This window comes from Mustela putorius, unplaced genomic scaffold (assembly GCF_011764305.1).
Source record: "Mustela putorius furo isolate JIRA1106 unplaced genomic scaffold, ASM1176430v1.1 tig00003909_pilon_pilon_pilon, whole genome shotgun sequence".
NCBI lineage: Eukaryota > Metazoa > Chordata > Mammalia > Carnivora > Mustelidae > Mustela > Mustela putorius.
In genome coordinates this window covers 32,276,080-32,299,422 of record NW_025422057.1, presented here as the reverse complement: position 1 = coordinate 32,299,422, position 23,343 = coordinate 32,276,080, and the positions used below count along the sequence as shown (strand labels likewise).

At 47.9% G+C, this 23,343-nt stretch overlaps 1 protein-coding gene and 1 long non-coding RNA gene across 2 annotated transcripts in view; one reads left to right on the top strand and one right to left on the bottom strand.

Annotated features, from left to right (window-relative positions):
* The window catches only part of PDLIM1 (PDZ and LIM domain 1), a 45,992-nt gene that overhangs the window by 9,243 nt on the left and 13,406 nt on the right, over positions 1–23,343 (bottom strand). The window contains exons 2-4 of the mRNA XM_004749628.2: positions 19,493–19,644; positions 17,332–17,416; positions 13,041–13,240 (exon numbers count right to left, since the gene is read on the bottom strand). Of these exons, the coding sequence (XP_004749685.1) occupies positions 13,041–13,240; positions 17,332–17,416; positions 19,493–19,644 (437 nt within the window). The remainder of the gene's footprint in view (positions 1–13,040; positions 13,241–17,331; positions 17,417–19,492; positions 19,645–23,343) is intronic.
* LOC123388653 lies at positions 14,388–19,673 on the top strand. The gene is made up of 2 exons (XR_006603119.1): positions 14,388–15,532; positions 18,731–19,673. It is a non-coding gene; the product is annotated as an uncharacterized LOC123388653 (long non-coding RNA).

Here is a 23,343-nt window from a genome sequence, read left to right as displayed (position 1 = left end):
TCTCTCCAGATTGCCCCACGGGGGCTGCACTCCCATCACCCCTTCCTCTCCATTTCTGCTCAGATGTCCCTCCTCAGAGAGGCCCCACAGGCCCTATTGGGTCTCACCCTCATCCCATGGACTCTATGTCCATCTGTCTGTTTCCTCACTGTCCCTCTCCCCCTAAACAATGAGCCCCTGGAGGACAAAGTCTTGGTCTGTCTTATTCACCAGCACATTCCCAGAGCCTGGTACAGGGTCTGGGCTCAGCAGGAATGACGGGGGTGAAAGGAAATTGCCAAAGAGATCAATTTGTGACATGCTCTCCCTGCTCCTATGGGGTCATAGGGGACCCTAGAAGGCAGCAGGACCTCCCAGGGGTGTGCCAGGGAAACGGCAGCTCAGCCTCCCAGGCCCAGAGCCCCCCAGGTTCTCAGTCTCTGGTGCTTTTCAGCTCTGACAAATCAAGCTGCTGTAAACGTTTATGAACAGGTGTTTGTGCAACCATGAATTTTTATCTCTTTGGGATAAATGCCCAGGTACTTACTTACATGTTTAAATTTATGAAAACTGCAAAACTGTTCTGCAGTCTGTACCATTTTACATTCCTCCCCATGGTGTGTGAATAATCAAGTTTTTCCATATCCTTTCTAGCACTTGGTGCCGTCACTATTTTTTACTTGTGCCATTCTCATAGAGGTAATATCGTATGGTGGTTTTGATTTGCACTTCCCTCGTGGGTGAAGATGGCAAACATCTTTCCATGTGCTTCTTTGCCATCAGCATCTCCTCTAGTCCTTCTCTGGAGATCCGGTTTTAGATCCGCCAGCTTCTCAGCCTCCACTGCTTTTCCAGAAGCTGCCACACTGCAAGGCAGAGGGACGGTACACCTGACGGGACCACAGCACAAACGTCAGATGCTGGCGCACTGTCCCCGCGCAGAGGGATGGGTTTGTGCACAAGCGCGGCGTCCTCTGTGGGTAACAGAGCTCTGGGCCACCCAGCCCGCTGGGCCGCCTTCCGGGTCTAAGGGCGCAGGCAGTGGCTCCCGGCAAGTGTGAGCGCACTGTTTGCAGGGCTGAAGCCACTACTCCAAGTGCCAGTGAAGTGTGCCAGGGACATTTCCTCACTCACCGCCCACCCACCCACCCACCCACGTGTCATTTGTTCCTATTCCCTTTTAAAAAGAAAAAAGGTATAGCGGGGTAATAGCAGTCATAGTGGGGGATTCTCCCCGGGTTACCTCTCCCTCTCCTACTCCTCCTCTGTCATTTCCGGTCAGCCTCCTGGGGCACTTGGGGTACTGACTCCCCCACTGGAAGCAGAGTCAGCCATGTGGATGAAAGCTCCAAGAGTGAAAACGCTTTGCTGCTGCCAGGGAAGGTCAAGATGGACGCGGAGAGACTTCTCCACAGGTCACTCGTGCTGGCTGCCTGGGGGCAGGGGAAGCCCTGTCCATGGCTGCTGGCTGGTCCCTGCCTTTGTCTCCTTCCCCGCACTGCCCCCCACAGGGGCCTGGGGGAGCCTCCCATCCCCCAGACAGATGGGGCCCCTTGAGGAGTAGTCTTCCTCAAGGGCTATTTCTTCCCCTTGGCTCACCTGTTCAGCCCTGCTGAGTTGTATACCTGACTCTCTGTGAGTCTTGAGTTCTGAGCTTGCCCTGTGTAAATACATTACATTATTTCTGATAAATCTTTTTTCTTATTACACTCAGAACTATTTTAAAATCAAGATCAGACCATGGAATGTTCTTGGTAGAATTCTTCCCCTTCTTTGGTATATGTTGTTATGTCTGGCGGCCACCAAGGGAACGCTAAAAATGACAAAGCTCAAACCACAAGGTCATCACATACTCTTCCACATACTCTTGTAAAGTATTTCTGTGATAAAAAAAAAAAAAAAAGGAAAACAATTTACTATTCGTTGGGTCCATGGTCAAAGGAACAAGACTGATATAAAGCGAAGGTCAAGCAAAGCTTTATTTCGTGCCAAGCATCAAGAATCAAACCAACCGGCCAGGGCCGCCTCTTGCAAAGAGGCAACCGCTCCCAGCCTCACAGACTAACTTTTATAGAGCAAAGGCCATGTGGTTGAGCCTGGCCACACACAGGTGGCCAATCAAATTACAATTCACCCTATAGCAGTTATTTGAACTAGCCTATCACTCTGGTCAGAATTGGCGCCCAAAAGGCAGGGCCCACGTACTTGGGTGGTTAGGGAGGTGCTTTCCTGACTGGATGTCTCCACCTGGCTTGACTGATCCTTGTATTCTGGTCTCTGTTACCTCCCCCTGACCTGACACGTCCTGGTATATGGGCTCTGTTATCAGGGGCTGGTCAGTCATATTTTTCTGGTTTCCCAGACTTGTTCTAAGTAAGTTCCTCTGGGGGGGGCAGGGTCAATCTAAGTTTACTGCATAAACAACAAAATGGCTCGCTCTGGCTAAGCAGGCCCTTACACTATTTATTCTCAAATAATGATTACATTGTTCTCCCACTTGACAACTTGTAAAACCCATTCAATATTCATTCCTTATTTCAAGGATTGATACATCTAATTCAAAAACAGTATCATCAGCAAAGAATAAAAAAGATAAACCAAAAACTCTTAACTATAGAGAGAACAAACTGATGGTTACCAGAGGCAGGTGGGGCAGGGGGGACCAGGGTGGCGGGGGTTGTGAGAGGATGGGGGAAACAGGTGATGGAAATGAAGAAGACACTTAACTATCCTGGAATTTAAAAAAAAAATCAATACCTTATTAAAAAAAAAAAACAAACAATATCCTGAATATGTTAAAAAAGTAATTCTAGGACAAAAATAGTGCATAAGAAATGGAGGGGGGAAAAAAAGAAGCAAAAAAAAAAAGCATTCTCATTTTTCATTTATAGTAACTACGGAATAAAGAATTCTATAGTGATAAGGTTTCAAAAATACAATGGACATGACTGAGTCACCAGGGAAAAAAGTAGGGAGGGGGTGCTGAAAGTTACCACATTCTTCTGAACCCAGTCTTTACCATTTAGTAACAAAATACAAGTTTTTAATCAAATTCAACTCCTTAAAAAAAAAAAAAAAAAAAAAAAACAATTCCTTTGGGCTATCTAGACTTTATATTCTTTGTTTCCTAGTTCTTAATTGTCTCGGAGTCACACTTGGTGCTGAAATGTTTCCTGTTTTGTTAACATGTTACTTAAATGTTCCATATTTTCTCCCTCTCTTATAGGCCCAGGCCCCAGGGCCTGCCGCCCCCACCCACCACCCACCTCCCCACCCGCCTGGTGAGAGCCAGGTGTTCAAGGATGTCAGTGGGTCCTTGGAATGAGAAGAAATTTCCAGTCAGCTTGTCTCACAGAGCAAGATTCCAGAGGCTGAGCCTGCTGGCCCTGTGATCCCCCCAGGACTGTTCCAGCCAAAAGAGCAGCTGAGGTGAAGGTCGGGTCAAAAAGGACAGAGAACAGCAGACTCCTGACTCTGGGCCAAGAATCAACACAGCAGCCCTGGAATGAAAGTCTATTCCACCGAAATAAGGAGGTGGCTAGAGCGGGGACATAAGGGGGTCTTCAATTTTTTTTTTTTTTTTTTAAACTTGAGCCAGCACCTGTGTGGCAACCTGAGAATCCGTATACAGAGCCCAACAAAAACAAGGAGGCCGCAAGAAAAAGTCCCCACTGCTGATACAACCTTAATGGCATGTCTTCCCACATAGTGTGTCAACTTTGGTTCCTTCCTAAAACTGCCTGTTTTGGGACAAAGTCTGGGACCAAAAAAGGCAGTACTTGAATTATAAGAAGCATCCAGGCAGGCGGAAGATATTCTCTTCACAAAAATCTTTCTCCCAGGGGCGCCTGGGGGGCTCAGTCAGTTAGGTGCCTGCCTTCAGCTCAGGTCATGATCCCAAGTTCCTGAGATCGAGCCCCGTGATGGGCTCCCTGCTCATCAGGAAGTCTGTTCATCCTGCTCCCTCTGCCCCTCCACCAGCTCATGCTTGTGCAGGCTCTCTCCCTCTGTCAAATAAATAAAATCTTAAAAAACAAAAAAACAAAAAAACAAAACTCAGGGCACCTGCATGGCTCAGTCACTTAAGCAACTGCCTTCGGCTTAGGTCATGATCCCAGGGTCCTGGGATAGAGCCAGCATTGGGCTCCCTGCTCAGTGGGGAGTCTGCTTCTCCCTCTCCCTCTGCCCTTCACCCTGCTTGCGCATGCTCTCTAGCAAATAAATAAATAAAATCTTTTTTAAAAATTTTTAAAAATTAAAAATTAGGGGGGGAATAAAAAAGAAGATGAAGTAGCCATATTTCTTCCTATTCCACCCACTAAGTGTAACTAAAATCCCTGGACATCACATATACAAGGACCATGAGACTGGGGAGGAAGCAGGAGGCACACCAGAGAGGGGAACTGGGGCTCGAGGAAGAACGCTGTGGTGAGTTCCCTGAGTTTTCTTCTGGCCTCACAGATCCCAGACGAGTTGCTGAGGCGGCAACGACCCAGAAGGGCAGGGAGTACAGACAAAAGCCCCGAGGATCTGCTCCCTCTCCCACCAAAGCACCGAGCAAGGGGAGCCAGCCTGACACAGCACTGGGAAGCAAGAACGTTTTTCCTGCCTGCAAATGCCAGAAGAAAAGACTTCCCGGTGGGAAGTCCAGCCTTCTGCCCTCACCAGGCTATGACGAGGCACCAAGAGGACACTGCGGGGTAGCATCACAGAGGGCCCAGTTGGAAGCCCAAGTCTCAGCTTGGGACAAAAAAAGCCTGGTGGGAAGTGAGGTCCCTGACCACCACTCAGCCATAACAAGGCCATCACTCTCCTCCAGTGGTGGCAGTGGAAGCCATGTGGGTAGGCAGACCTCTCACTCCTGTCCAGCAGTCAGGAGCAGCCGCAGGTGTCTCAGAGCCAGAGCAGGGAAACCGGACTCTACTCCTACCTTTGGGAAGACTACTCTTCAAGGGGGCCCATCTCCTGCCTGGGGGATGGGAGGCGTCCCGAGGCCCCTGTGGGGGGCAGGGCGGGGAAGGAGACAAAGGCAGGGACCAGCCAGCAGCCATGGACAGGGCTGGTGGCCGGCTTCCCCTGCCCCCAGGCAGCCAGCATGAGTGACCTGTGGAGAAGTCTCTCCGCATCCATCTTGACCTTCCCTGGCAGCAGCAAAGCGTTTTCACTCTTGGAGCTTTCATCGACACAGCTGACTCGGCTTCCAGCGGGGACCCGAGTACTCCAAGTGCCCCAGGAGGCTGACCAGGAATGAGAGAGGAGGAGTAGGAGAGGGAGAGGTAACCCGGGGAGAATCCCCCACTATGATTGCTATTACCCCGCTATACCTGTTTTCTTTTTAAAAGGGAATGGGAACAAATGACACGTGGGTGGGTGGGTGGGTGGGCGGTGAGTGAGGAAATGTCCCTGGCACACTTCACTGGCACTTGGAGTAGTGGCTTCAGCCCTGCAGACAGAGCGCTCACACTTGCCGGGAGCCACTGCCTGCGCCCTTAGACCCGGAAGGCGGCCCAGCGGGCTGGGTGGCCCAGAGCTCTGTTACCCACAGAGGACGCCGCGCTTGTGCACAAACCCATCCCTCTGCGCGGGGACAGTGCGCCAGCATCTGACGTTTGTGCTGTGGTCCCATCAGGTGTACCGTCCCTCGGCCCTGCAGTGTGGCAGCTTCTGGAAAAGCAGTGGAGGCTGAGAAGCTGGCGGATCTGAAACCGGATCTCCAGAGAAGGACTAGAGGAGATGCTGATGGCAAAGAAGCACATGAAAAGATGTTTGCCATCTTCACCCACGAGGGAAGTGCAAATCAAAACCACCATACGATATTACCTCTATGAGAATGGCGCAAGTAAAAAATAGTGACGGCACCAAGTGCTAGAAAGGATATGGAAAAACTTGATTATTCACACACCGTGGGGAGGAATGTAAAATGGTACAGTCTGCAGAACAGTTTTGCAGTTTCACAAATTTAAACATGTAACTAAGTACCTGGGCATTTAACCCAAAGAGATAAAAATTTATGGTTGCACAAACACCTGTTCATAAACGTCTATAGCAGCTTGATTTGTAAGAGCTGTAAACAAGAAACAACCCAGATGTGCTTTAATGGGTGAATGGCTAAACAAACTGTACCATCCACACCACGGAATAAAGGCAAATCAGGAAAGAACAACTAGACAGAAGATCAATAAGGAAACACGGGTACTGAACCACATGCAGACCAATTGAACCCAACAGACATACAGAACACTACACCCAACAACAGGAGATACACATTCTTCTCAAGTGCACAGGGGATATTCTCCAAGACACATCATGTTGGGCCACAAAATAATCTTAAATTTAGGAAGACTGCAATCACTAAGTATCTTTTCTGACACTAATAGAATGAAGTTCTCAACAGCAGAAGGAAAACTGGAAAATTTAAAAAAAAAAATTGGAACTTAAACAATACACTCCTGAACAACCAATGGGACAAAGAAAAAAATCACAAGAGAAATTAGAAAATATTTTGGGACAAATAAAAATAAAATAACAACATACTAAAATTTACAGGATGTGGCAAAAGCTAAGAGGGGACTTCATAGCAGTAAACACCTCATTAAAAAAGAAGCGAAATCTCACAAGTAAGCAAACTTTACATCTCAAGGGACAAGAAAAAGAAGAAGTAAACCCAAAGTTGGCAAAAGGAAGAAAATAATAAAGGTTAGAGCAGAATCAAACAAAACAGAGAAGAGAAAAACAACAGAAAACCATCATCAAAATTATTGAGTGTGCTGTTTTTAAAAAGATCAACAAAACTGACAAACTTTTAGCTAGACTCAGAAAAAGGGAAGATCCAAATAATAAAAAACAGAAATGAAAGAAGACATTACAGTGGATCTGACAGAAAAAAGAAGTGCCAAAAGAGATTATTATGAATATGCACAAACTGGATAACCAAGAAGAAACAGATAAATTCCTAGAAACATCCAACCTACCAAAATGAAATCATGAAAGGAAAAAATCTGAGCAGACCTATAATAAATGACAAGATAGACTCAGTAATCAGGTCCCCCACAACAAAAAACCCAGGACCAGATGGCTTCATTGGAGAATTCCACCAAACAATGAAAGCAGAATTGACACCAGGGCACCTGCATGGTTCAGTTGTTTGGGCGTCTGACTCTTGATTTCCACTCAGTCATGATCTCAAGGTTGTGGAATTGAGCCCCGTGTAGGGTTCCACATGCTGCAGGATACACTGTTGGTGGGAACGTAAAATAGTACAGCATTACAGAAAACGCTAGGAACATTCTTCAAAAGATAAAAAATAAAATTACTATATGATCCAACAATCCCATTTTGGGGTATCTAGCCATAAGAATTAAAATCAGGATCTCGGGGCGCCTGGATGGCTCAGTGGGTTAAAGCCTCTGCCTTCGGCTCAGGTCATGATCCCAGGGTCCTGGGATCAGGCCCCGCATCGCATCGGGCTCTCTGCTTAGCAGGAAGCCTGCTTCCCTTCCTCTCTCTCTGTCTGCCTCTCTGCCTACTTGTGATCTCTGTCTGTCAAATTAATTTAAAAAAAAAAATCTTTTTAAAAAAATCAGGACCTCAAAAATATATCTGCACACTCATGTTCACTGTAGTATTAGTCACAATCGCTGAGGGGTGGGAGCGGTCTGAACATCTGCTGACAGATGAATGGATAAAGCGAATGTGGTACTAGAAGATGGAGGATTGATGAGCCTTAAAAAAAAATCTTATCACATGCTGCAACATGGATGAACCTTGATGACATTATGCTAAGTGGAATAAACCAGTCACAATATGGCCAGTACCACATGATTCTACTTATGTGAGGTTCCTCAAGCAGTCACTCTGAGAAACCGAGTGCGAGGGGCACCTGGGTGGCTCGGTCAGTTAAGCATCAGACCCTTGGTTTCAGCTCAGGTCATGATCTCAGGGTTGTAGGATCGAGCCCATGTCTGGCTCCTCCCTGGGTAGGGAGCCTGGTTAAGACTCTCTCTCCAGGGAGCACCTGGGTGGCTCAGTGGGTTAAAGCCTCTACCTTTAGCTCGGGTCATGATCCCAGGGTCCTGGGACTGAGCTGCACATCGGGCTCTCTGCTCAGCAGGGAGCCTGCTTCCTCCTCTCTCTCTGCCTGCCTCTCTGCCTCCCTCTCTGCCTACTTGTGATTGCTCTGTCAAATAAATAAATAAAAATCTTTAAAAAAACAAAAACCAAAAAACCTCTCCCTCTCCCTCTGCCCAGTGCAGAAGGGGGAAAGGGGGCTGTTCAGTGTATACAGAATTTCAGTTTCACAAGATGAAAAAAGTCCTAGAGATCTGTTGCACAATGACCCACATATAGTTACCAGTCCTATACACTTAAAAATGGTTAAGATGGTCTATTTTACATTAAGTATTTTTTACCACAGTGAAAAAAAAAATCCTTAGAACAGGAAAAAAGGGAACTACTGGTACATAAGATGACCTGAATACATCAAACAGATTTCCAGTGAATTATGCTGAGTAAAAAAAAGCCAATTCTAGAAAATTGCCTCTTGTATGATTCCATTAATAGAACATTCTTGAAGTAACAGAAGTATAGAAATGGATAGCAGATGAGTGGCTGCAGGGGGTTACGAGGGGTACAGTGAGGGGGAGGGTGGGTGGCGGGGTAAGGGGGTGTGGCTACCCTTGTAGGGATGGAAATCTTGTCTGTCTTGGCCATACCGATGGCAACATTGTTTTTTTGATACTGTGCTATAGTTTTCAAGGTGGTACCACCACTGAAGGGAACTGGGTAAAGGCTATAGGGAACCTCTCTCCATTATTTCCTCTGACTGCATGTGAATCTACATTTACTTTAAAATAAAGAGTTTAATTAAGCTTAAGAAATCTTTCTCCACACAAGGAAAGGTTAAGTGCCAACTGGAAAAAAGCAGAGATTTTAGTACTTGGTGGTTCTGTCAGTGGGGCTGAAGCAGGCAGGCTGACTCAGAAAAACTCTTCATGTCTGAGGTGCCTCAACTTGGTTACCCTGTCGTTCACCAAAACATGCAGTTCTGAGAAACCCTAGATAATCCTTTTGGGAAAGGGAGCCTAGCCAGAAGGCGCTGAGTTTTAGTCTTCAAAGGCCTAGATGCTGGACTTGTAATAAGAAACCAGAGGAGTAATTATGGCCATCAGGAGAGGAGGGAGGAATGCCCAGACTCCAGAGCCAGTTTTCTGGGAGCCACTGGCAAGTTTAGCCAGGGGTTTAAGAGCCACCGCCATGATGGAGATTTTCTTCTGATCCAGCTCCGAATGAGTCAAGGTTAATACAATAGCTCTGACATCATTTGAACAGAGAACAATGCATCCCTTTATTTCCACTGCACCTGCTTAGAAATATACCTTGTGAGTATACGGGGGAGGGTGGGGATTGCCTGAGAACACAAGCTGCAAAGCCGGTGTCTTTGTTTTTGTTGTTGTTGTTTTAAGATTATTTATTTATCTGAGAGAGAAAGCAGAGCAAGCAAGAGAGAACATGAGTCGGGGGCAAGGGGCAGAGGCTGAGGGAGAAGCAGGCTCCCCGCTGAGATGGGAGTCTGATGCAGAACTCAATCCCAGGACCCTGGGATCATGACCTGAGCTGAAGGCAGATGCTCAACCAACTGACACCCAGGCATCCCATCCAGTGTCTTTGGACTGCTGTGTCGGGTAAGGGAACCCAGCCACTCTATCAGAAAGCGGACGAACTGGACTGGCTGGCTGGACTTGAGCTACAATGCTAGAAAGAAAGCGGTCTACTGGGAGTCATAGCAACATCTTCTCCAAAACACTTATCCACATGCTTCTGCCCTTCTGGAGCCCCCGGTACTCAGAGGTGAAATCAGTGACAACTGGAATTCACTGAGCACCTGTGCCAGGTGTGACCCGCACACGACACCATCACTGCGTTTTCTAAATAACCTGCTGGGGAGGCGGAAAGCCTGACGTGCGCCTTGGAGATGGGGAGGCTGAGTCTCACAGAAGCTACATGGTCTGCCCAACATAAGACGCCTACCTGGGATTCACGGGCCCTCTAGACACAAGATGTGTACATTTAGGCAAGTATAAAGTGGCATCACATCTACAAGGAAACCCAGGCCCTGAATCACCAGAAAATGACCAGAGCCCTTCAAGTCGGCTGAAAGAGGTCAGAGCGCAGGCGAAAGCTTTCAGCTGAACGGGGCAACATTTCCTCCACCCACGTGGTACACAACAGGGACTCCATACATGAGTGTTAAGCGAAACTACCCCAAAGGCTGTCCCATTCAGCTGTGTGTGTGTCCTGGGAGGCCAGGCGGCAGATGGTGCCCTCTTGCCTGCCATTCCAGTTTAATCTGGAAACAGCAATGCTGTCTGTATTCTGGTCACATGGGGACGCGGCCCTGGGACGCCCAACGAGACAGGGAGCCATGCACACACACACTGTGCTGCTTTGAAGTGTCTGGGACAAAGAAACTCAAGAGGGAGCCCCGGGGAATCAGTGATGACCTCAGACGCAAAGTATGAAGTGAGCCAATTCTCAAACCTCGGTGAATGTTACAGACTTAACAAGGCGGGTGAGTGAGCGCTTGGGGCCTTCTGCTGACCGAGCAAGCCAGCTACCCGTGGCTGCCGGCCGCACAGGAGAGTCTGTCTCTGCCGAGAACGCACAAGCAGCCTCTCTGAAGCGGGCAGGGAAGCCGACCCTCACGACGGGCAGCACAGCCCTTCTGGGCCCTGCCTCTGCCATGGGCTGCTGCTATTCCCGCTGTTTCTGGATTTATCCTCAGAGTCTGGGGTGAGGTCTCAGAGTCTGTGCTGAGAAAATCTGGAAGGAGGGCCCTGAGAGCAGGAAGACTCAGCATGGCTACAGCCAGAAGGTCTGCGACAGGAGGGGACAGGGGCTGGAGGAAAGGCCTGCACATGTCCCAACAGTTTCAGACTTAATTGTTTCAGGAAGAGGGGAGAAGGTGGGGAGCATAAGAAAAGAAAGAAGACATTAATGAAGGAAAAACCACCAAAGCCAGACTAAAAATACTCCCCCAGCACATATTTCTCCCAATGCATAGCAGTTCTTTCAATCAAGGATGTGTCATTTCCTGGGTTATTAAATCCAGATCATGGAACATTCCACTCGGGGACAGTAAAAGAGGGTCATGTTCTCAGCCTCCCCCATCACGAAAGAAGCAAAGAACAGGAATCATGGCCCTTGGCATTTGGCCGCTCGGCTCCCCACGGGGCTGTCCGTGGAAAGCCCAGGGGGCCCAGCATGATATGCTTTCTCAGGTTCCCCCACAAGCCCCTGCAGTCACCTGGAAGGGTATCATCATCCCAAGCCACTCAGCCCCTGCAGGAAACATAATCTGGGGAAGCAGCAGCACGAGTAGTCACCTTGTCTCGGTTACTACAATAAATATCAGTGACCTTGAACATCTTGTAACAAAGCCAAAGTCACTCAGCAAAACGTCTCTCCTTCTAGACTCTAAGGAACTTAAAGGAAATTGTGGAGCCTTTCAGCTGGGCCCAGGGACCTGCATATAGTGGGTGTCCAATAACGTCCATCTCCCTTTTCCGGGGAGAGGGCGACAGCTATCGGCATGGTCTGGTGAAGGAACCCTTGGGAAGGACAGCACTTTCCACTCATTTAAGTTGTCTGGAACCTCCTGTGCCTTAACCTCTCCCAACCTGCGTCTGAAGCAACGGGTGTGCAATTTATTCACTGGAAGAGCTGACCCGGTTCTTGTTCAAGTAAGAAACTGAACAGCAAACAGGCTTTGGCGCAAACCAAGCACTGAGGATTCCAAGTGGAAAGATGCTCAGAGATCAGACAAGATTCGGACCATCTGGTAGTGTCCAACCAATGTGACTCTCACCAACGTTTAAAAACCAGGTTTCAGGTTTTTAAAAAAGGCTTTCTGGTTTCCATATCAGTGAAATTAACCAACTGAAATTAACGAATCAGCAGGGCTGCCGGAGCCACTCTGGGCCTGTGGCTGTGCAGCTGCCCACAGGCCACTCTGCTCCCCCTTGTCTGCACTCTGAGCTCTCTCATGATCTTCCCACCCACCTTTGGGCATGTGATGGGGCAACGCACGACCTAGTCCCCCATTTTTCATCCCAGGGAACTGGTCCCACTTCCTGTTCTCCTTTCTCAAACCTAGTTCCTTTGCTGTGGGCTGTGTTAGCCCCAGTGTTTCTGGATTCATCTTTGAAGAGTCTGGGATGGGGCCCCCCGGGTGGCTCAGTCGGTTAAGCATTCGATCTCAGCTCAGGTCTGGACTCAAGGTTATGAGTTCAAGCCCCGCATTGGGCTCCATGCTGGGCGCAAAGCCCACTTAAAAAAAAAAAAAAAAAAAAAAAAACAACCAACCAACAAATCTGGGACAGAGCAGACACTGGGCCCCCTCTGCTAAGAAGCCAGATAAAGACTTAGAGGCAACTGCGGCCAAATGGCTGGTGACAGGAGGGGACAGGCCTCCCTAGCCCTGAGAAAGATGCTTCCTTAGGCCTCTCTACCCTGTCTGCCTACAGCCCCCTCACCCCGCCTCTGCCCTACAAACATCTCCTCACAAACTTCTCTTCTATTGTTCACACTCTGGGGGAAGAACAGCAAACACTCGTTCACAAAAACTCATCATGAAGTCCACGTCCCTTGCTCAGGTCAGATGGTGAACACCAGGAAGAGCCCCAAACTATACGAAAGAATGCCTCAGAAATCTCTAGGCTGCCAGAGAAGGAAGGTGACCACTGAGAAGATGAGGATGACCAGAGAAATCCAGGAAAGAAGGAAATACGTCTCGGGGAATAACTGATTCGTTTGTGCCAGGTGGAGTTCTAGGCATTTTACACATTACTTCTTACGGGCCAACAACCCTACAAGGCAGGTGGTATTTGCCCCTTTCTAGAGATAAGGAAAATGAAGGCAGAAAGCACAGTGCTAGGGTAGACATTTTTCTCTCTGGGCTGGAGGAGGCTCCAGCTCCCTCCACCTGCTGTGGACCATGAACTTGGTCCTGCTGGGAAGGGCCTTTTCCAGGACCGGCCTGTAGGGGGAATTCAAAGGCTACTTACGCTCTCCCGTTCGTCTCCTGCCCGCCGGCTGCTGTCTTGGACTCCAAGGCATTGTTGAAGTTGGTTATGTTTTCAGAGGAATAGAGGCCAGCCGGGTTGTTGTACTGGTTTGTGATGACCCTGGGAGCAGAGCTGGAGGCCGGTGAGGCAGTGAAGGGCATGGCACTCCGGTTGTGGGCACTCCCTATGTGCAGTACCTCCTGTCAGCAGAGTTCAGAGCAGAAATCAGGGGGCGCTCAGTGCATACCACTCGAGGGGCAGTGCAGGCTGAGCTCCAGAAAGGAAACTCCGGAGGCCCTGGGTCCACACCAACCTTCATCGGAAGGGCCCCGACACGCCCAGTAGACACACAGGCAATGAGCAGGGAAGCCTTAAGATGGGCGAGGGTGCGCCTTCGCACGCCAGCAACGTTTTCTCATTCTTCCCTGAGGCCCAGTCAGGCCTGATCTGCTGCTGGGCGCCCCTGGGCACAACACCCCTACATGCCTTGGACCGCCAAGATCCAAGCTGGGGCTGATACACCCTTGCAGGGCACATTCCAGAGGGATTAAGGTACAAGGAGGAGGAGAACACAAGCCACTCGGTCTGTGTGCAGCAGGAATGATAAAAGGTGGAGACAAATCCCCTAGGATCCAGGGAGTTACACTAGCAGGATAAGAAGCTGTGGGGCCACCGGGCAAAGCACTGCTGAGGAGGCCAGGGTGGCCCAGTGCTCGGGCAGGAAGGGGTCAAGGGAGCAGGGGATCTGCAGTTTCTTGCAGGAGGCCAAGGCTCACCAAACGGAAGGCTGGGAGCTACCTGCTAGAGGGGCGTGCCCAGGAGTCCCTCCTTCTGTAACGTGAGACAGCGCCCCCCGCACCCCCTCCCTGCGCAGCCACTGGAGCCTGGATAATTCCTACAGGGATAACAGCTCAGAGCTTCTTTACAAACACACCCCCACCTCCACGCCCACCAGCCTGACACTTTTTAAACGAACATTCCTTTCTTAAAAATCATGGCTTTTCCCGACAACACAATTAGAAAGGTGCTTTCTGCACAAACATTCTGGACCTGGCCCACAGCACGGACTGTGCGGTGACTACACTCGACCTGCACCCTATTTTCTGTGTTCCCCAACACAGGACTTTCCTGAACCCTGGCCTCTTTCTTCATACCCAGGCCCAGAACAACTGGCCCCGTAAGAGTTCTTTTGGGGGAAACTTCTTGTTCTTCCTCCCCAACCCCCGCCCCGCTCTTTTTCACCCAAACTTCAAGTCTTTCATGTTTTCTTAGAAAACATGACAATGAAAAGTAACAGCTTCATTCACCTTGTACTGATCTAAAGAAAAGTCAAGGAAATATTTTTATGACAGATTTCTTTTTCACTATTCAGACAGTCTTCCTTTTTAACAAGCTGGAACTGGTAAGGTTTTAAAGTAGAAATTACAGTGAGTCCACTTTGTCCACATTGGACAAAAGCAAAGTACACGTAGATCACACCCCAAAAAGAGGAAGTACCATCAGTTAAGAAAATAACCTTATCAGCAACCAAAGCACGGTTAAGTAAATTTTATGGTACAACTCCCGGGAGGAACACTACACAGTCACTTGCAGCAGGGCATCTGCAAATCGGTGGTGGCGGCCTGGGACTGGGGCACAGCCTGCCCTCTCCTCAGCAATTCCTCAGAGCAACACAGGATGCCGAGCACCAACGAAGATTCCTAGTTTTCTGTCTTGGCTCAATTTTCCCGTCACTTCCTGTTTGGCCCTGGGCTAGTTGGAGCTCTCGGAGCCCACTTCTCATCTTTACAGTGGAGTCGACAGAGCCTTCTGTCACACGGACCTGGTGTGACATGTGAGTGTGGCAACCACAGTGACAGGCAAACAGATGTCCAACCAGGGTCCCGCCCATTCTCCCTCCCCAGAAACACAGTTCCAGGGAGAATGGAAGACAGGAGAAAATTATTCCGGTTGGAAATTCTGATTTTTCTCTTTATAGAGAATCTGCTGAGAATGTATCTGTTTTGTACATAAAAGGAGTATCTCTAACCCCATGTGAATACTGGTCTTTCCAGAAGTCAGGCAGTTAATTCAGGGCCTGCCTTTTGGAAGGGATGATGTAATTGTTTGGGCTTTGTATTTATCAGTCTCCAAGGAAACTCAATAATGAGGAAATATAAACTAGGTGTGTAACTACTCTGACCTCAGATAAGCTGGGGTGGTGGTTGGCATTACATGAACTAACAGATCTTTTAATTATAGATGAACTCTGCTCTTACTCATTCCTTTATTTTAGAATGACTGGAAGTGGAAGGTTTTGGAAAAAGGAGAATGGGAAGTTTTTCCACAGGAGCAAAGAATTACTGGAATCAAAAAAATATACTCAAGTCGGATGTTAAAATATTTGTAAAGAATTTTTTAAAGTCTTTTTTTAAGGAAGAGAACCGCCTTCAAAATATTAACAGAGGGACCAGATTATAGGTTTACAATGAAAACTCAAGACAGAAAAACATGTAAGTGAAACGTTAAGTATTACTTTATTTGTGTGAAAGTAAGATTTTAGGGAGACCAAATCAAAACAAAATCACTCCTTAGGTATTGTAAAATATATGAAAGCTTAACACATTGAAACTTAACATTTATAGTAAATTCAGCCAAGTGGCTAAGAATTTCTCAAGAAGTTGGAGTTAACGGTGGCATGTTTAAAATTAGTTTGCATGGGGCACCTGGCTGCCTTAGTCGGAAGAGCCTGTGACTCCTGATCTTGGGGTTAGGAGTTCGAGCCCCATGCTGGGTGTAGAGCTTACTTAATAAATAAATAAATAAATAAATAAACTCTTAAAAAATTACGAAAAAATGGAATTGGTTTGCATAACCGCTGGTTTACTGAGTGCCATTCTCAACCAGCTTTCCTTACAGGAGCTCTACAGAATAACATGTTCATGCCTGTTTTGAAATGCCAGATGCAAAATGGTCCATAATGCAACTCTTAGGATTTCTGAGTATGATTTTTATTCTGTTAATGAAAAAATGTTATGGAACTGTATCTCAGAGATTTTCATGGATACCTTTGAGAAAATATGACTTGTAAACAACCACTCAATTTATCCACACAACACACTTCATGAGTGTTCTTTTTTCCTCTTTTTTTTTATAAGTTCATTTTCACAGAAGTTTCTCTCATGTATAAAGTATAGCTATCTACGTGTTACCTTTTTATTTTATCTTGATTCACCATAAGAAGTCAGTCATGTCCCAAATTTAGCAAAAAAGTTGAAGTTCAAATCTTCAGTTGGCGTCAAATATATAACAATCACAAACCAGTCTAAGAGAAGTTTTCAAAAGCCATTATCAATTAACTTTTTTTTTAAGATTTTTTAAATTTTTAAGTAACCTCTATACCCCCACATGGGGCTTGAACTCATAACCCCGACAAGAGTTGTGTGGCCCACTGACTCAGTCAGGCCCCCTACTTATTAATTTATTAATAACAGTTCATTAATGTATACAAGACACATACTTTGTAAAAAAGAGCAGGCCATGCACAAGGAATTTCACAAAAGTGTTCTAAACAGGCTAAAGTTTTTTCCCCTTATTTCAAAAGAGCATCCATCCGTGGTCGATAACTTTAGAGGACAGGCAATTAAGGAAGAAAGAAAATCACTTTTAATCTAACTACCAAGGGACTTCTTTACAAATACGGGGTCTTCAGAGAGTCTCCTGTCCTCAGACAGTTTGGCTGGCAGACTGGATACTGTCCGCCCGGCACGGTCTCAGTCTGCACTGCCACTTTATTTTGTGACTTGAGGGTCTCACCAGAAGCCTCCCTTCTACAGAGATGAGGGAGTCCCACCAGAAGGCTCATGGAGACCAGAGAGTGGGGTCCAGGGAGGGGAGGCGGGGTAACCAGCACACTCTCGCCTCCCAGCTCCAGGCCTCATGACCTAACACCTGTTCTCTCCCTGGTTTGACTGGATCTGAAATGCGTGCTGAGCTGAGCCAGCTCCTGGATGTCACCATGGTCCTAACCATCCTCCTATTCTGCGCAGGAAGGCGTCCTCCCGCTTCCTGGATCACTTCCTATGCCCCCCCCCCCCGCCCCATGTCCCGGCCCTGGGGCTTTCCAGCTCTGTCCTCTGGGAACTCTCTTACGGGAAGAAGAGAACAGGAGCCAGGTCCCCGCGGTGTCAGTGGCGGGCTCTCCTGGCCTCGGCCCAGGCCTCCAGGGCCAGAGAAACGGGGGTGTGCGAAGAAGCCGTGTCGAAGGCAGAGAAGGCAGGAGCAGCAGCGGCCATGGTGACAGAGTACTTACTTGGGGTTCAGAGGCTAAATTCATCTTGTACGGATGACGCTTCCCTTCCTCGGTCACCAGCGGGGACCAGATCTTTTGTTCTGATCTGCAACAGATGGACAAAACTATTGTTTCATTCATGCTAAGTAATATATGCTAAAATCCAGAAAATGCCCCTTCTTGCCTGACTTCTGGCCTCTGAACAAGGGCTCTGCCACCTGCCTTCCCCTCTGCCAGTCTGATGATGTTTTGTCTGATGGGGGCAACACTCCGCCCCCGAGGGGCTTCCCATGTGGCTCAGACCTCTTCCAGCCTCATCCTCTCTCACTGTGTCACGGCCCCCAGCACACCAGCCTCCTCCCCCCCCCCCACGCTCCTGAGAAGCCTCATGCTGTAAGCCCTCCGTCAGGACAGACTGACCGAGCTTCTCCTCTCCTGCTCCTAGTGTTCTTGAGCCAGGCCAGGTAAGCGACTTGTAATTCGTGAAGCACGGTTGGCCCAAATAAAAGCGCTGCCTCCCTTCTTGAGGATGCAGAGGATTTCTCTGTACTGATCATACAGAAACAACCTCAGCCTAGTCCCCACTTCCATTCGTGTAATTTGTTCCTCTCCAAGAGCAAGAGAATGCTTATGCCAATCCTGCATGGTCAGAGAGCTAAGCACGGGGCCAGAGAGACACAGGACATACCTGATGAGTTCACTGGCAAATGAATAAAAAAAAGAAAGAAAGAATGAATGAATGAATGTCTCTGAAAAGATTTGGACAGGGGCGCGTGGGTGGTTCAGTGGGTTAAAGCCTCTACCTTTGGCTCAGGTCGTGATCTCAGGGTCCTGGGATCGAGCCCCGCATCAGGCTCTCTGCTCAGCGGGGAGCCTGCTTCCCACCCCTCTCTCTGCCTGCCTCTCTGCCTACTTGTGATCTCTCTCTCTCTCTGTCAAATAAATAAATAAATATTAAAAAAAGAAAGAAAGAAAAGGTTTGGACTGAGATAGAAATGGAGATGAGAATGAGGGACAAATGTTCTTTTGAGGGGATAGAAAAAGATGGTGTGGGGTGCCTGGCTGGCTCAGTAGGTAGAGCATGTTGACTCTTGATCTCAGGGTCATGAGTTCAAGTCCCATGTTGGGTGTAGAGTCTACTTGAAAAAAATTGAAAACAAAGGTGCACCTCCTATGAGGCCAGGGCTCTGAAGTATACACAATGTTTGGTTGGAACTCCTGCCCCACACTTGGTCCTCTCACCAGTCCTACAGCACATGGTAGAAAAAGTAATAAATCTAGTTCATAGGTATGAACTGGAGCAAAGGGTTCATGATGACGAGCAGTGGAAGCTAAAGTTAAGGCATTAAACAGCAGGTTAGCAGAAGATCAGAATGAAGAATGTGAACTTTTTTAAAAAAAGATTTTATTTATTTGACAGAGGGACAGCACAAGCAGAGGGAACGGCAGAGGGAGAGGGAGAAGCAGGCTCCCCACTGAGCAGAGAGCCCGACGCGGGGCTCCAACCCAGGACCCTGGGATCATGACCTGAGCTGAAGGCAGACACTTAACCTAGGAGCCATCCAGGTGCCCTGAAGAATGTGAACTTGATCCAACAGGAAGGAGGGAGCTCGTAAAGGTTAAACCAAAGCTCTCCTAAAATCACGTCCTTGTACTGCCGCTCCCAAGACTAAACGGAAGCAGGATGGGAAACTCCACCCCTGTTACAGCTCCCAGCGGCCTCTCCTCACACGGCAACCTGGGAGAACATGAGGTCTCCCTTCCTGTAGTGCACTTAAGCTCACGTGCAGCATTCTTATAAGGTGCTATTTCGCCCTCCTGGGGCCTACCCGCTGCGTGCGGCGGTGGGGCACGAGTGGTAGCCTCGTACATTGTCAGTGGTTTCCAGGAAGAAACCTTCATTTCATTTTACCTGACAATACTTCACTGATTTTACTTCCTCAAAGTTTTGGTTGGTCATGTTGGAGCAAGTGAAAATGCAAAGCTCCTAGAGAAAGACGCCCACACTCTGAACAGCACCAGGAAAATTCGAGAGAAAAAGGAACAACCTGGGGAAATCCCAATCCTATAGACCTGCCAGCCTGGGCCTGTCTGCAGCACACATGGCGCGGAGCTGGGGCCTGAGGCCGACCTGCTCGCACGCCGCCTCCCGTAGAGGGCTGAGTGTTTCCATGGGCCTTACCTGGTGACTGTGAGAGTCATGTTGTCTGTGCAGCCCTTGATTTTGTTCTGAGCCTCCAAGTGTGTCATGCTGCTGGTATTTTCCCCATCGATGGCTGTGATCACATCTCCGATGCATAAGTTAGCTATCGCAGCCTTGCTTCCGGGAGTGACCTGTAAATAAAAGGAAGAGCGGTCAGTTACCCTTTGTCTCCAAGGAAGTCACTGAGTAAGTTACCACTGTAGTCACTGATGTGGACCAGAGCATCTGAAGAGGAAAAAGGGTGGAAATCATAAGTTTCAATAACAACAATCCTTACTATCTCCATAACACATTATGGGTCACACAGAGTCCTTTCCTATACACCATGTCATGGGGTCCTTCTAAGAAAGGACACATATCAGTCAGTCTCTATTTTAGAGACCAGGACACTGAGGCTGAAGAAGATCTGCGATTTACCTGGGATCCCCCAACTGGTGTATCACTACATTACCAGCAATCCAACTAGGATATTTCCGGAGCCAGAACACAACCCTGAAGCCAGACCCAATGTTCTTCCCACAGAACCTTATTGCTTCCTTAAAATAAATTACCAAGTACATTAAAAACACACACATGTGGAGAACATTACATACAGCAACAGCCTATTTCTATAAAAATCTTATTATTTAAGCACAGAAAAAAATTGGAACACTGCACATAAAACTGTTCACAGTTACACATTTCCATAATGTTTCCGTTTTTTACAATGATCTTGAATTACTCTTGTAATTAAACAAAGGAATAAAGGGGCACTTGGGTGGCTCAGTCAGCTGAGTATCTGACTCCTGATTTCAGCTCAGGTCTTGATGTCAAGGTCATGAGTTCAAGCCCCGTGTTGGGCTCCACACTGGGCAGAGAGCCTACTTTAAAAAAAAAAAAAAAGGCAGTAAAGAATATTTTACAATACAGTAGTGTGGCTCACATGGGTCCATCTCCTCCCATCTGAGGAAGTTGACTATGGTTAGGATCATCCCCCATAGGTGGCTTGTTTCCTGCAGGTCGAATCTTCTGAATTAGCGGTTCCGAATTTATGAGCCACCAATGCTTGAAGAAAGCCAGTCAATTACTGCAGTGGGCTGTCAAATCCATCTGTCTGCTGGGCCTTACATGCACACGGGAAAAATACCATGTTCCACTCGCAGACGTACAGCTATTTTTCAAGCGAACGACAGAGGCTGTTGCAATGAATAAAGCAAAAACGCATTCCGTAGCCGTAATAACTACACAGTAATTTTTTGCTACTAGGTATTTTCTAAACCAAGCAATACCAAAAACACTACTATCGTCCCAGTGTTGGTCCGTGACTTTTATATTCAAAGACCTTCCCTGATGGGACTGCAAGGCGCCCCCCAGGAGCAGAATCAGGTGACACAGACTCCCAGTGCTCACAGGATCTTGACCCCCCCCCCCCGTCCCTTGGAACCAACCAGGGGAGATTCTGTGAACATCTGGGGTCTCCACAAAGCTGAACCAGGGGTCAGGAGCCCCTTGAGGCACCAGGCTAGATAGAACACAAGGTTTATGCCCTCAGCCTCCATATCTCATGCCGTTTTCAGCAGCCACGCTTTCTAATCAGCCCTCAGCAATCTGAAAATCTGTCTGCCCTTTGCACTGTGGTATCCCCAGTGTCTGGCCCCTTCTGAGATGGCCAGTATGAGGCTGCTGTCATGGTCCACCCCCTCATCACCTCCGTGACCCCATAAAGCAAGTGGTGGATGGCTTGATCCTTTGGGTCCCTTCTGGCTCAGATGTGCTAGGACTTTATCAGGCAAACTCTTCTGGAATGTAGCAGGAAGTGGAAGCCAGTGCAGAGATCCTGACCTCTTAACCTTCCTTTCTGGCTTTCCCATCATTTGTTTACCAGAGATCTGTCTTTGCAAAAGCCCCTGGGGCGCCTGGCTGGCTCAGCTGGTGCAGCACGAGACTCCTGATATTGGGGTTGTGTGGTCTCGGGGTTGTGAGTTCAAGCCCCAAATGGGGTGTAGAGACTCCTTAAAATCTTCAAAGGGGTGCCTGAGTGGCTCAGTTGGTTAAGTGGCTGCCTTCAGCTCAGGTCATGATGCCAGGGTCCTGGGATGGAGCCTGGCATCAGACTCCCTGCTCAGTGGGAAGCTTGCTTCTCTCTCTTCCTCTGCTGCTCCCCAACTTGTACTGTCAAATAAATAAAACCTTAAAATACACACACACAGGCCCTTGGGTGGCTCAGTGGGTTAAGGCCTCTGCCTTTGGCTCAGGTTATGATCTCAGGGTCCTGGGATCGAACCCCACATCGGGCTCTCTGCTCAGCAGAGCCTGCTTCCCCGCTCTCTCTCTCTGTGTGCCTCTCTGCCTACTTGTGATCTCTGTCAAATAAATAAAATCTTTAAAAAAAAATACACACACATACACATACACACAATAAATGAATAAATAAAAAGCAAGAGCCCTGATCCAAGGCTCAGACCTTCTTCTCATCCAGCCACTGGGAAAAGACCCGTTATCCAGGCAAGGGCAGGCTGTTCTCCTCTCAGTTTGCAGGGCGGAGTCAGTCCTTGGGTGAACCTGTACATGCAATGAAAACAAATCCATCTTCTGCGCCTTTCCTGCGGAAGACTGGCTGGTAGGACTTCATGTATATTTCACTTTGTCCTAAAGAACCATATACACCCCTTGTTTTAAAAATGGTCCTAAGTAGGGGTGCCTGGGTGGCTCAGTCGTTAAGTATCTGCCTTCAGCTCAGGTCATGATCTCAGGGTGCTGGGATCGAGTCCGGCATCAGATTCCCCGCTCAGCGGGAAGTCTGCTTCTCCCTCTGCCTCTCTCTCCCTCTGTGCATTCTCCCTCTCTCATTCTCTCTCAAACAAATAAAGTCTTTAAAAAATAAAAATATAAATAAATAAATAAGGTTCTAAGTGGGGTGCCTGGCTAGGTCAGTTGGTAGCCATGCAACTCCTGATCTCGGAGTCGTGAGTTCAAGCCCTGTGTTTGGCATAGAGCTTTACTTAAAAAAAAAAAAAAAGGAAAGAAAAAAAAAGACCCTAAGCATTACTCTATTTGGGATTGGCAATAATTCTGTTGGTAAATTCTATCTCCAGAGAGGGCAGCCTGATGGAACCAATCTATCACGGAATCTAACAGTGTTAAAGCTTTTAGTGTGAAATCTAATAGCCTTAAAGAGTCCCCTTAGGGTAAAATCCAAAATCACGAACAAGGCCCAGAAAGACTGTGTTTCCTTCCTCACCCTCGTCAGGCCACCACCCTCCCCCTGCACCCCCAACCCCAGCTGAGCTCTAGCTCCAGGGCCTTCCTTGGTTCTTTCCCACCACAGGGCCTTAGCACCTCCTGTAACTTCTGCTCTGATTAACTCTGTCTCTTCCTTCAGGTCACACTTAAATGACCACTCTCAGAGAGGCCTTCCCTGACCGCCAGTCTAAGGTAGACCCCTGCCTTCCTTTTAACACACTGTTCTTCCTCATGACACTTGTCACATTAGGTCTATTAATCTATTTTGTGGGCTTATTTATTTACTGTCTGAGAGCCCACTAAACAGGATTGTGTCTGCCCTTTGCACTGCGGTATCCCCAGTGCCAGGCACATAGTAGGTGCTCAGTAAATATTTGTCCAACGAATGACCAAGTCTGAAATATCTAGCGTTGTGAAATACATAATCACGTTGCTTCCTTATACCCGTTCAGAAATGATGATTTCAAAAGGAATCAAATGATCATTTCTACCATCACTACCCTGGAACGTGACCACCCACAAAACTAAAATGATGAGACAAGGGTGGAGTGCGGAGGGAAAAGCTTGAGAAAAAAGAAACAGAAGTTTCTTCTCCTTTCATATGCTCT